Below are 14,082 nucleotides of genomic sequence, written 5' to 3'. Positions count from 1 at the left end.
AGAAACGTTTCAGTGTCCAAACTGAATTATGTGTCAAATGAAAGACTGTAAAGAAAAGGGGAAAAGCAAATTAGGTTTTAAAAATTTCTTCAGTTTTCATACATTGAAATTGTACTTAAGAACATAAGAATGGCCATGTTAGATCAGACCAATGGTCGATCTAGCCCAATATCCTGTCTTCCAATAGTGGCCAATTCCAGGTGCTTCAGAGGGAATGAACAGAACAGGGCAATTATCAAATGGCCCATCTCCTGTCATGCAGTCCCAGCTTTTAGCAGTCAGATGTTTAAGGACACCCAGAGCATGGGGTTGCATCATGCCCATCTTGGCTAATAGCCATTGATGGACCTATCCTCCATGAATTATCTAATTCTTTTTTGAATGTAGTAATCCTTTTGGCCTTCACAACATCTCCCGGCAACAAGTTCCACAGGCTGACTGTGTGTTGTCTGCAGCCCAATCATGTCTGTCACCTGCTGGGATCCACTGGTGGGGCAGGGGAAGGACCTCTCTATGCCTTCAACTCCCTCCTTAGAAGTTCTCTGTGCGGGGGAGGCCATTATTACACCTATAACTGCTCACGCTCTCAACCTACTGAAAATGTTTTTTCATTTCAACAGAATCTTGGAACTAAACTTCTGGTGATGACAAAACCCTGTGAACAAGTTAATTAATCACAGGGACAATGCACTAGAATAAATATGAATATTCTTCATGCTACAGTAGTTCAAAGGAACTAAGGAAAAATTTCTGCTATTGAACATATCACTGCCCTTCTTCCTAACTAAGAGGCTAAAAAGAGGTAGTATTTCATGAAAGACTATTCTTTGCTTAATAATAGGGTCTTTTAAGTGGTGCCCCTGTCGCTCTTAGAGCAAGTAGTGATAACCCAGAAAATCAGCACAGTTCTGTTTTCTAGCAGATGCAGTCTAGCTTTGACATTTTTGTGGTCCGTTTTATAATATGAACAAAATGAACTGTCTATTGTTGGCTCTTACGTATAAGGGAAGCATTATAAATTAGGAATTTCTTTGGTACCATGAGCCAGAGGGATAATACAGTGTACCAATGGCTGGGCTTCCAACTCTCTCAACTTTTTCTGGAGGTTTGTAATATTTGGTATCTTTTCTTAAAGCCCTACCCTTAAGAAAAGACAGAGAATCTCAGCTTTCATTTTAAAAAAAAATTCCTAGCCCTTCTGTTTGCAGAGAAAAGCTTGAAAAAGTGATCCTTAATAGGTCAACAATAGGAAGGGAAATAAAAAGAACCTATCATTTTCAAGCCACTTAGTTTTGTAGAGCCTGACTCATGATTTTTAGATGCTTGTGATTGGCAGTACTGCAATTTTTATAAAAAGAAAATAAGATTACATTATGATGACTAAGAAAGTGACAGGAAAAATGTAGGACATTCAGATTATTGGAAAAAAACAACCCTGTATCTTTATTTATTTAGAAAGCACATACAGCGATGTATGGGGAGGGAACAGAGATGCAAAACAGGTCGGCATACAAATTCCTTTCAAAAGATATGGTGAGACGCTTCTCTGATTAGTTGTATATCAGTCTATATGAGCATTTAAACTGCTATACCTTCCCTAGATAAAAAGAAACCCCACACAATTTCTGAAGAATAAGTAAAATGTCTATTTTCAGAAATTTCTCCATAGTCAATTTTGTAGGCAGCAAAGTTTTTGTTTTGTTTTTTATTCCTGATGTTTCCCAAGAGGGGTTTGGTTTTCTTTTTGTTTTAAGCCATGGTTTCTTTCCTCAGTGTCCGCCTCTGATGACAAGTAAGGATACTTGTGAATGATGATCTCCCTTTAGTTCTTGACCTTTTCTTTAACTTCTTCTGATGCTTGAGTGAAATCCCGAGCTCCTCCATTATAGCATTAAAAGAAAGACACTAGAGAAATGTGGAAAAAGTGTTTAACATTCAATGAACATAAATTTCAGTCTTAAATTCTGCAAAACTTAGGGTTTAGGTTTCTATAAACACAGGCTTTAAGGCCTAATTCCCAGAACTCATGAAGTCCAGGAGTCTCTTCATTAAGTTAATCAGTCTGTGGAGTAGGGCCATATTGCACAGTGGATGGGATTTTCAAAAGCTCTGGGCACTGACCCAATCCTGCTCCCTTTGAAAATTAATTTAACATTTATTTCAATGGAAGCAGAGTTAGGCCACAGCTGTGCGATTTTGAAAATCCTACCTAAACACATTTATGCCTTCCATGGTGCCTTCAGATTATGAAACTTACCTTTCCTCGGGAAAACCGTACTCATGTTAGTCTTGAAAAACACTAGTGCTAAAGAGAACAAATACAACTTCTTTTGACGATTATTTGATTTCTCCTCCCCCACCTATAAAATTAATGAATCTATAAATAAAACATTTTCCAATGCTCTTTCTACAGAGAAATGTTTTAAAAGTGTTTTTCTCTGTGTGTCCAGGAAAGGAGAAATTACATTAGAGTGAAATAGTTGGAAAATTGCAAAATGATTTAGAAAGTGACATGCCATTTGGCTACAGGATTCATGAAGATGTGTTTGGGGGCAGGGAAATAAAATAAAATGGACAGCTAAAATAACTCTATGTGGTATGAAAATGTATATAGCTTCACATGGAAACAGTTGTGATGTACAACTAATATACAGACTTAAAAAAAAAATCAGGTGATAAGTGTGATTAAAATGTACTTTTTTTGACCACCTCACCAGTACCCAGCCCGCTAGTCCATCCCTTATTTTTAACATTCCAAACCCCTCTCAGGATGATTTTTTAAACAGCCCATAGAAATGTTTCCTCTTTCCCAAACATGGATTTTCTCCTAAAATTACACTGCTGGAAGATGGGCTCTACGCAGTCCTTGACCAGTAACAAGTCAATTCTAATACATCAAAGCCCTGCAGAGCTAAATATGAAATATTTATTCTAGGGAAAAGAGAGAAATCCAAGCTTCCCTACCAGCTTCGAGTCCCAAGAAAGACTTTAAAATGTGAAGTGTGGCATTATGATTAGGGCTGTCAATTAATCGCAGTTAACATCACACTGTTAAACAATAGAATACTAACTGAAATCTATTAAATATTTTTGAATGTTTTTCTACATTTTCTAATATATTGATTTCAATTACAACACAGAATGCAAAGTGTACGGTGCTCACTTTATATTTTTATTACAAATATTTGCTCTGTAAAAAGATAAAAGAAATAGTATTTAATAAAAATACTGAATAAATTTGGTATTCTGTTATTGGTTAACAGTGTGATTAAAACTGTGATTAATTTCGATTAATTTTTTTAATAGTTTGACAGCTCTATTTATGTTAGATGTTAACTCAGGCAGAAAAGTGATTTACCAAGGCTGCAGAGGGAATCCTTGTCAGAGCAGAGATTAGAACTCAGGAATTCTAGACTTCCAGTATCATGTCGGGTCCACTATTAATCATGCCCTCCTTTATCTGAGTAGCGCCTGGCGCTGATTCTGCAAGCTGGTGTGCATACAGCTCCAGTCAGAGATTGGGGCATTACTATGAGTGCTTCTTCAGTGTACGTACATATATTGTATGTACTCCATACAATGTGGTATATACTGTGGGAGTTTATTTGAGCAATATGTTGCACACAGACCTAGTATGACCCTAGATTATTTAATGTACACTTTCTTTGGCCTGGGCTACGCTAGCGGGGTAAGGGAGGTTTCAAACTAAGATACGCAACTTCAGCTACGCTATTCGTGTAGCTGAAGTCGAAGTATCTTAGTTCGACTTACCTGGTCGTCCTCACGGCGGCGAGTCGACTGCTGCGGCTTCCCCGTTGACTCCACTTACTCCTCCTGCCAAGGCGGAGTACGGGCGTCGATCCGGGAATCGATTTATGGCGTCCACACGAGACATGATAAATCGATCCCCGATACATTGAACACTACCTGCTGATCCGGCAGGTAGTATAGACGTAACCTTTGAGAAGCTTAATTTTTGTTCATTTTATAAATGACTGAAAGCCTTGAGTATATAATAATTAAATGGTTATTAACTCATGACTGACTTAAAATGTAATTGATATGGGCAAGAAAAACATAGTGTTTTCTTCAAATTACTTTCTAGTAGATCAGCCCTTGGTAATAGTCAGGACTTCACTGCTGTAATTATCATTTTAAACAGCGCTTTTGGCAACACGATTTAGGAATTTCTGGTGCTAAGCATTAGTTTGAGCCAGTGATATTTGATAGATCCCTGGGCCCTTTGGCAGCAGTTGCTGAAGCAGGTGTCATCCTGCTGTTGAAGTTACTTTTAAATTGAATGAGCAAAATCTTTTCAGAGAATATCACCACTGATTTCTGCAGCTGATAAAAATATATGCACCAACCCACTGGCTCTAATGCGTGGTTACTCCCGCTACATTACTTTAATTGTAATTGGATTTTTTTTTAAATCTGGATTTTTAGAATGAGCCAAGAATTCCATGGTGATTGAGTAAGGGAATATATCAATCACTAGACTATCTACTTTTCATATGACTGTAATGCAGCATCTGATACTAATCATTGTTTGTTGTGTGTGTTATAGATGTGAATTTCTGCAAGATGATGTGCATAGGGATAACTCCTATAGTCGGAACAATATCTTCTACTGGCATGTTAATGTTTACATCTAAGTTTTTCCCAAACTTATTCAGATTATCCAGATCATACTGTACTCATTACATTGTTTATCATTTGATATCAAGAAACTTAATCCCACAAATAATGTAATATTTAGGCAGAGATGTTTGACACGTCATTGATAGGTTGGTACTTGAAGTCTTAAACATTTAAATACCTGTTGAATAAACTACATGGAGCTGTTCTAGCTCCTAAAAAGCTTTAAATGGCCCTCAGTCTGTTCTACTTGTAAACTTTGTCTTTTTATCTTTAGGAACAATTGATGCTGTTTATCCAAGTCTGTGTCTGTGTGTGTTTAGATCTTGTATTTCAGAAGTAAACTTCTGCCATCTTCCTCATTATTAAACATTCTACCTTATCACCAGTTTCAAGAGTTATTGGTTTAAAGGTCTGTTGCTGGTCTTGGTTTTAAATTTTGGTTTTATCTATAAGTAGTTTATCATATTTACAAGAAGTACATATTGGGGCCCTGGCTTAATCCCAAATGTCTTTGTCCCGCAGAAAATATCCACAGCCATACAAGCAATTCAGCATGCAGATTTGGGCTGACCCATTCAGAAGAGAGGTTAATCAGCCAAAAGCAAACACATGGGAATCTTCTGTTATATACAAGGCACAACTTGGGAAGGGGGGAAGGAGGAAAGTTTATATGACAACTTCCTGACTCCTACACACCACAGCTCTCAATGCTGTATCTATTGGAAACACACTAGTTGTTGTAGCCCTAGGGTTGGATTTAAATCTATGTCTTGGGAGAATTAACCAGCTACAAAAGTTGTTTTGGTTTAGCAGAGTCCTATAATAATGAGGTGAACATAAAAATAAGACTGGGAACTTGGACTGATCCTTTTAAGGGAATATTGACAAGGTTTGTAGGCTCCGACTTTGATCTATGGCATATCTGTGTCTGTCTGCAAAGTCCTGCCACCTTTTAGAAAACAGAGTGGAGGATGTGGTGGGTCTTTACAAATTGTTTTAAAAGGCCTTGAGATGAAGGGCTCTGTACTGCTTCTCCTTCCTCCCTCCCCATTTCTATGCACGTTAGGATGTTCTGAAGTGCAACTGGAGAAGGTTCCTTGAACTTTCAGTGTTCTAGTAAATAATTTATCAGAAGAATGCCATACAAAATCCCCTATGAGCCCCATGAAACATATCCCAAAGTACTGTTTATCTTCAAACGTGTGCATAGATCACACTTCACTGCTTCTAAAGTGACCTAGGCCCAGTAACAACATGAAGCACTTAAAATTGCTCTCTTTCCAGTTTGTCTCATGCAAAGTGGAGATGAGGAAGCAGGACAGATGTTCAGAAATCAGAATTGCCCTGAACTTTTCAGATGAGGAGACAAACCTGCATCAGCACTACAGAGCAACTGTAAGCCAAGCCAGCATGCATGTGACAGAAGAAAAAATGGTGGTAAGGAAACACATTCCATTATCAAGCTGCTAAAGGATCTTTATGAAAAACTAATGTTTATGAAATATCATATCATTCTTTTAAAAGGGCATTGTAAAGTTAAAATTCCATTTAAAATCACCTTCTGGGTTTTACCTCTTCTTGAGGTATTCAAACTGAAATTTTTTAAAGAGCTTAAAAAATTGTTCTAATGCGGTCAACTCCTTAGTTGAGGGTGAACGTTGAAGACAGACCCAGAAATTTCATTTTTGCTTATAGTGTGCTTCACTTGCTGGTTCTGTTGGGATGCTGCGATATTTGGCTTACAAACACTGCATGGGAACTTTATTCCTTTAAAATATATTGGTTGAGGCCTAATTAAACCAGGGAATTGGTCTCTTCACTGTATAATGGGCATAGCAGCAGATCCATCACCTGCTCAGGTCTCCCAAATCTTTCCTCTGCTCCCATCTCAAAACTGAAAATTGTGTTGGACTTTGGGGTAGCTACTTCATTGGGCAGGGATTTAAAAAAAATGTAATAGAGACTAGATTGAGGAAAACAGAGAACTGTAATTCTTAACTCAATATGTCACACATGAATCTTTGAAGCCAGTCTGCCTGTGGTTTCAATCTATTCAGAAGACTTTATACTGAACTTCATAAATACCTAAGGAGAAAGACCTTAATCTAGAGGTGCTGTGTCACACTTGAGAATGATGAAAATTCTTCACTGATGGGACAAATTTATCCTGGCAGAATATATGACAAGAATCCAGCTCAGAGTTTAGTAACAGAGAAGGAAAAGCAGAATCAGGATTTCCCTCCTGTGAGCCACAGTAGCCATGTTTTTATAGTTACACACAGATGGAACAGTGGCATATGCTTAATTTTGGGGGGGGGGCGCAGGGGGGGAAGAAGTACTTTGCCTTGTGTCTAATATACTGGAGGAAAATGTTTCAAAGAAGTTCTTTCTTGTGAAAATATCACCGCTGTAGTGAACTCAAAGTCTGCTTGAGTACTCCGCCACAAAGAGCTAATTATACAAATTAGACTAGGCAGGCTATTCTAAACTGTGCATCAGATTTTTAGAAAGCATGGTTCTGCACTGAAAGTGATGATAAAAATGGCCTTTCATGTTTGTTTTTCCCAATTTTCAGTTGGTAAGAGAAAAGATGGTTTCTCTGATTGCCAGCCCCACAAACCAGTTGAAGGCTAGTGGGATAACTGAGAGTAAAATCTGACCTGCACATCTTTCAGAACTAGTGTAAATGCACGAGAAAGACTGAGCTCCTATTGATTTTTGAAGCAGAGGGTCAAGCTGCAGAGCTAGCAGTTTGGGGGAAAATCCTTCTTGAAAATTTGACGTAGATGTTACTGAGAAATGATAAAATGCTATTTGTATGCAGTCACTTCTCAGAGTAGAATTAAACTTCAGCGATGTGAAGAGTTTTATTACAGATTTCTGTAATCTCTACCACTTCCACCCCTTTCTGGTTTGTACAGCGCATGCTCTGAGTACACAGATTTGTTTATACAACTCACAAAACATTAAGCATGCGTAGAGTCTAAGTCATGCATGAAAGGACTCTAAATGTCTCCTGATTCTTATTAATGATTTTAGAGACTGATGTCTGCATATTTTCAAGTTGCCTTTTAGATAATTATATTTATAATCTGAGGAACAGGTCGCTTGTTTCATAATAATAACTACATTAACCATGTTATAGAAAAGTGTAATTGCAGCACGTTTTGAAGCCTTTGCAGAATATGTTCATAAGGGCATGGTAAATAATATGTAAAATATAATTATCTAGTTAAGTAAGGATAGTCTTTGGACATAGTCCTCTTAACACAAAAAGTATTAAATAAAGATAATACTTGCAGTTTGATACGCTACAGCATTCATTTTTAAAATATGTAAAAAAATGGTTGTAGTGCCTAGAACCCCCAGTCATAGACCAAGTTGTGCTGGGCATTGTGCAAACACAGAAAGAAAAGATGGTCGCTACCCCAAAGACCTTACAATCTGTGTGAACAAAACACTTGATCATCAATTGGTTTGGTTTGTTGATCTGCCACAGACTTTCTGTGTGACCTCGGCTGACCCATTTAATCCCTCTAGGCCAGGGATAGGCAACCTATGGCATGCGTGCCAAAGGCGTCACGCAAACTGATTTTCAGTGGCACTCACACTGCCCGGGTACTGGCCACTGGGCCGGAGGGCTCTGCATTTTAATTTAATTTTAAATGAAGCTTCTTAAACATTTTAAAAACCTTATTTACTTTACATACAACAATAGTTTAGTTATATATTATAGACTTATAGAAAGAGACCTTCTAAAACGTTAAAATGTATTACTGGCACATGAAACCTTAAATTAGAGTGAATAAATGAAGACTTGTCACACCACTTCTGAAAGGTTGCTGACCCCTGCTCTAGGCCTTAGCTTTCCATCTGTAAATGGAGATGGTGATGATTTTTGTCTCCCCAGCCTTAGTCCTTTTTTCGATGTAGAATGCAAGTTGTTTAGGCCAGGGACTCTCTCTAAGTGTATGCACAAGGGAGCCCTGAACTCTAGACACCAACATAATACAAATAAATATAACCATTTAGGATCAAGTCCTTTTGGCTTTGATAAGTGCAATGACTAAAATTACTAAATGCCCTTAACTTCCATTACCCTCAATAGGAGTTGAGAGTGCATAGCTCCTCTCTGGAGGCACTGAGCACCTGGCAGGATCGGGTACCTTCGCTAAAATGTACTTTCTACTAGAGATCAAGTAGCTGTCCCATTTTTCACATGAACAGATGCTGGTATAATTTTTGAATGGCAAGTTTTTTAGCACATCTTTGTGGCTAGATATGAAATTCCATTTGAAAATAAGATAATTGTTTCATGATTGTCCCCAGAGGCAAGCTAAATCTACTATGCTGTTTGGCACAGTAAGACAAGAAGTAAGGAGCATTGTTATTAAGACTCTTTCTTTTCCTATAGCTTCTCTCCAAGATGTGACGGTGCTCATCTAAAAACTGAAAAAAACAAAGTCACGCCACACAATGTCCATCCAAAGTTCAATGGAGATTAAGGGACTGGTGAATGGGAAACTGAGGGGGACAATGTTTAGGATAATAAGCATATTAGTCATTGTCCTTCTTCTCTGAGAGCTCAGAGGAGCTGGATTTGATTGGCGTTAAAGTTCTTTCCCCACTGGGGAAATCACATGCTTAAATGCTTTGTTGAATTGGGACTAGAGTGCCTAATTCTCTCACGGCGATTAGATCTTGGTTTGTAAGAGCACACATTTTGCCAGCACTTATGGATGAAAGGTCTGGGGGCCTTAGCCAACAAATTTTGTTACCAGGTGAAGTATTAACTATCGTGAATAACTCCATCATAATCAGGATAACTTTGTCCAGGGTCTTGAGTGGGATGGACACAAACTGATATGCTTATATTGTAAAGAGTACTTTCTTGGTCAGAAAAACACAGATTGTTTTTAAGATCCAATAGAAGAACCAGGGAAACTGCTAAGATTATTAAAAGGGTACATAAAATTGGCCAATAGACAATAATGCAAAATGGAAACAAAATGAACAGAACTCCTGTCACTGTATATAGAAGATCATGTTTTCTTGTCTCAGTATTCAGGTCAGATAGAAAGCAGATAGAAGAAATCAGAACAGGGATGAGTTGGAGTGTGTTAAGGGAGACTAGAGCATCTGGAGCACTTCACCTACTTAGTATGAAGAAGTCAATCAGCAAGAAGTGTTTTATTGCAATAGAGCTCAGACATGGTCCCTCCAAAAAAAAGGGATCATTAACTTGCTACATCTTGTGTTGCAAGGGTAAACTGTAGTGTACAAAGAAACCATACCAATAGATTAAAAAAAACGTCAAGTACCCATAGCAGACAAAGATGATCAATACAAATGAGTTGTAATGGTCAGGACACTGTATCAAAGAGACAGATGGGAGTGATGTGTGGGAGATGAAATAAGTGAAATTACAGGATCAGCTGGGGTATAATCAGATCTGGATAAAAAGTAACTGGGCTTATTTAGAATAAAGGACAGTTTCTCATGGTTCATGACATTATTCTGATCCCAGATTTATATAAATATATATCTAAAACTACAGTCACAATAGTATTTCAGCATAGCTATTCAGACCAACTTCCTACACACAACTTTGTAGTAACTTGTATATTTATTATACAAAACAAATGCCAAGGGTTTACAGTTCAACATGATTTGATATCCTGATTGGTGCTTATGCCATGAAAGAATCCTCTGTCTTATAATAAGTACAGTATGTCTGATCCTCCTTTCAGTTACACAGATGAACATCAAAATTAAATCTATGCCATTACACAGATGTAAAACTAGAGTATACAAGAAGAAAACTAGGTGTTCTATGAGGATGTATTCACTGAATAGTTTTTTTTAATGTTAATGGTTACCAGTTTAAAACCTAAGTGTGATTTTAGTGGTACAATAGTACAAGCTGCTTGGAGGTGTTGTATAATGAAATTTAAATGGATGAATTACAATTAATTAAATATTTGACACTGGGAACAAAGTGCTGTCAGCTAAAAATCACTGGCTCTTTGCCATGAATGGGTTTTTCAGAGAGTTAATGGAATCCTGCAGATTGTTGATTTGTGAGGTTTCTAAATAACTGCATGGACTTTTTGCTAAATGCTCTGCAGAGACTAAAGAGTGAGTTCCTGCAAATCATACTTTCAGCAAATGGTACTGCAAGGGAAAGATGGAAAGAAGGTAAATGCATTTTTCTTACCTGAAAATGCTGAACTACCCAAAGGAATGACAAGAGGCTTATTCTCTATAGAGACTAACACTTTTTTAAAATCTATTTTTTATTCTATGATATGCACCTAACTGCTCACATTCTCAGGACCCTGGAGATCCATCTGCTACAGTAGCCAGGCTTTAAGGCTATTAATATGTGAGGCAATATTTTGATCACTGTCATGTACACTCTTTTAAGATGAATGCTTTCCATTGGACACACCTTTTTCCTTTACTGATTATACAGTGTGAATTGAGGGTTGTGTTCGAATCCCTCGCTCCTCTCGGATTAATTTGCCACAGTCTAACTCCGTAGATAAGGTGGTTCCAGAGGTGGAGTTGGATGGATGGGTTTGCTTACATTGTAGTCCATAAAAGAAACAAAAGGCCTTGCATGCAGGAAAAAAATGGAGAAAAAATAAATAAGTGAAATAACAAAAAATATGAAAATGAGAGCTCTAAATTAAAGATACTATTATGGAAACAGAAAAACTCACAGATTATATGCAATTTATAGTCATAATGAAACTCTGTGTTCTTTTTATACTGTCATTTCCCACAGATTCTGTGATAGTAATATGTGATATCGCCACTTTACTCTAATGCAGCTGAAGATTTTCATTATGATGAGACAGGCTACCATCTATTGCATGTTGCTGTGATATAGTAGCAGGATTTTCACATAAACTGAACTTGTCACATAAGATTCACACTGGTACTCACCCAAATTATAAAGAAGTGAATGAATAGTCTTCTTGGGATACAATTTTTGGCCTATTAATTATGATTCCAGAAATAATATTGTCCTACACACTTATCTGATTATTATTTTTCTTACAAACTTTAATCAACTTCATTACCTTTGCTTTTTTATACAAAAAGGATATAAAAATGGAATAATGGATAAAACCTATCTGAGTCAAGAGCTGGAGAAAACCCTCTTTTCATTGCGTGTTTTTGAAACTGGTAATTAAGATTTTAAAACTTATAAGAAATTAACAATATATACAAGGTACATCAGTTCTCTTGGATTTATGCTTAAAATACCAAATGTTTGGCTTACTAAAGCCTTGATCCTGCAAATCGCTCCACATAGGTAGACCTCTGTCTCCAGGTGCAGCGCCATTGACTTTAGTGTGGGTCTGCTCAGGTGCAGGGATCTGCCTGCATGGAGCAGTTTAGAGTATTTTAGGCCTTGATCCTGCAATAAGCCTATCCCTGTACCATGATGACCAAACTAATGTGATGTCACTGACACTTATTGGCTCTAACTGATCCGCTGGATGCACATAAGTGCCATACAGACAAATAAAGCCATGGTGCCTGCCTCCAATCTGCTCCCAAGCCAAATCCCATAGAAGTGAAATGGGGGGCTGAGCAGGCCCTGGGGATCCACCTACAAAGATGAGATGGCAGAATCGGGGTCTCAGTAGAGAAGTGACAAGGGAAGACATAGGGACAAAGTAGAGATTACTGAGGACAGTAACTGTACTGTAGCTGGAGAATGGAAATGGTAATGTTGTCTCTCTAAGGAGACCCTGAAGAGCAGAACAAATTATTTAGTATTTGTTGCAGGATCTGGGCATGTGCTCAGTAGTACTGCTCTCATCTCGTTTTGTTCTTAAACATATTTAGTGTGTGCTAGGTTCTATAATGAAAACAGAACAGTATTTCCTCAAACATTGCAAAATCCATGTATTGGTTTACATATATTTATTTTCTTGGATTTTTATATTGTTCATTACCCTTCAATGGAGTTATTCCAGGGATCACTTTTAAGCCAGATCCTACTGTTCTGCGGCTCCCATCTTTCTATCAAGGCTCCCCACTTTATGGCCTGCCCTTCCCTGTGGAACATGCAGAATCCTGGCTTTGAAGGAATGCTTTGGAGTGAGTGAGTGAGAGAGAACTGTGTTGGTGGAGGCAGACCAGCAGATTGCTGCTATTACCAAAGGGATGATGCTGAAGCTATAGAGAGAGCTGCAGTTTTCCGTTTTTATTCCTTTCCAAGTCCATTTGTTTGAAGTGTTAAGACCAAGCAACAACTGTTTGAGAAATTAACCACGCTCGAAATTTCTGCACAGTCATACTAAACAACGCTAATTGGATTGAGTGTGAGGTACTTCCCTCTTCTCATTTAATAAATGTATGTGGCTTTAGTGCCAGAAATGCGTGGCAAAGATTCAACAGCACGAGAGCCTGAATAGACTCTTAATGGTACAGCCTCCTATGGCTTGGCAACCCCAGGCCCTAAAAAATAAACCAGAAACAAGCTGGCAATAGACAACTAACTCACCTGTTCAATATCGCTGTTTTTCCTGGATTTATATATAAATTCTCCAATGGCTACGAATACTGAAAGAACAAGTCCGGCAGCAAGCACTATAAAGATGCCCCCAATATTCTCAACCCCCAGAGCACTGGCCTCTTTGCTGTCCTCCTCAGGGCACCCATTGCCCCGCCACCACTTTTCTTTCATCATGTGCAGTTTCCCCTCCTCCTGTAGCTGGAGAATGGCAATGGTAATTTTGTCTCTATAAGGAGACCCTGTAGAGCAAGAAGAAACCATTTAGTATTTGTTGCAGTATTTGTTGGAGTGGGGAGGATGCGCATTTGAGACAAAAGTGCACCCTTGTAACAATACAAATTATTCCTGATAGAGTATAACCAAAACAGTTCTGTGCATGACTGCTCATGTTTGGATTTCTCTCATATTCTCATAGGTGGATAGCATTAGCTAGTGAAATTTGCATTGGTGACTGACAAAGAGAGGGATCTTTAAGTCTAGCTATTCATTTGGGAATGCATTGGGATTTCTGTGGATGCCTACAAGGGACTTGGGTGGGGAGGGATAGCTCAGTGCTTTGAGCATTGGCCTGCAAAACCCAGGGTTGTGAGTTCAATCCTTGACAGAGCCATTTGGGGAAGTGGGGTAAAAATCTGGGGATTGGTCCTGCTTTGAGCAGGGGGTTGAACTAGATGACCTCCTGAGGTCCCTTCCAATTCTATGACTTTGACTAAACCACTGCATTGCAGCAGATTTTCCCCTAAATTCCTTTCTGTGTCTGAGTATTCCACATTCTCCTAGACTCTCTACTTTTACGTCTATTCAATTTACTTCAATTTTTTTTGTATTTAAAACTCAGCACAATGTAAGAAAACACACAGTGAGTTAAATAAGTTCTGGCCTCAATTATACCTTTGTGTCCTTAT

At 38.2% G+C, this 14,082-nt stretch overlaps 1 protein-coding gene across 2 annotated transcripts in view; it reads right to left on the bottom strand.

Annotated features, from left to right (window-relative positions):
• Positions 1-1,482: 1,482 nt before the first annotated feature.
• Positions 1,483-14,082, bottom strand: part of GRIK1 (glutamate ionotropic receptor kainate type subunit 1) — a 244,174-nt gene continuing 231,574 nt past the window's right edge. For both annotated transcript variants that reach the window (XM_039520738.1, XM_039520739.1), the window contains 2 exons: positions 13,166-13,416; positions 1,483-1,905 (listed from right to left, as the gene is read on the bottom strand). In XM_039520738.1, the coding sequence (XP_039376672.1) occupies positions 1,750-1,905; positions 13,166-13,416 (407 nt within the window). In that variant the 3' untranslated portion in view covers positions 1,483-1,749. The remainder of the gene's footprint in view (positions 1,906-13,165; positions 13,417-14,082) is intronic.

This window comes from Mauremys reevesii, linkage group 1, assembly GCF_016161935.1.
Source record: "Mauremys reevesii isolate NIE-2019 linkage group 1, ASM1616193v1, whole genome shotgun sequence".
Lineage (NCBI taxonomy): Eukaryota > Metazoa > Chordata > Testudines > Geoemydidae > Mauremys > Mauremys reevesii.
Note: the sequence above shows the minus strand (reverse complement) of the source record. Positions and strands in the feature narration are given on the sequence as shown.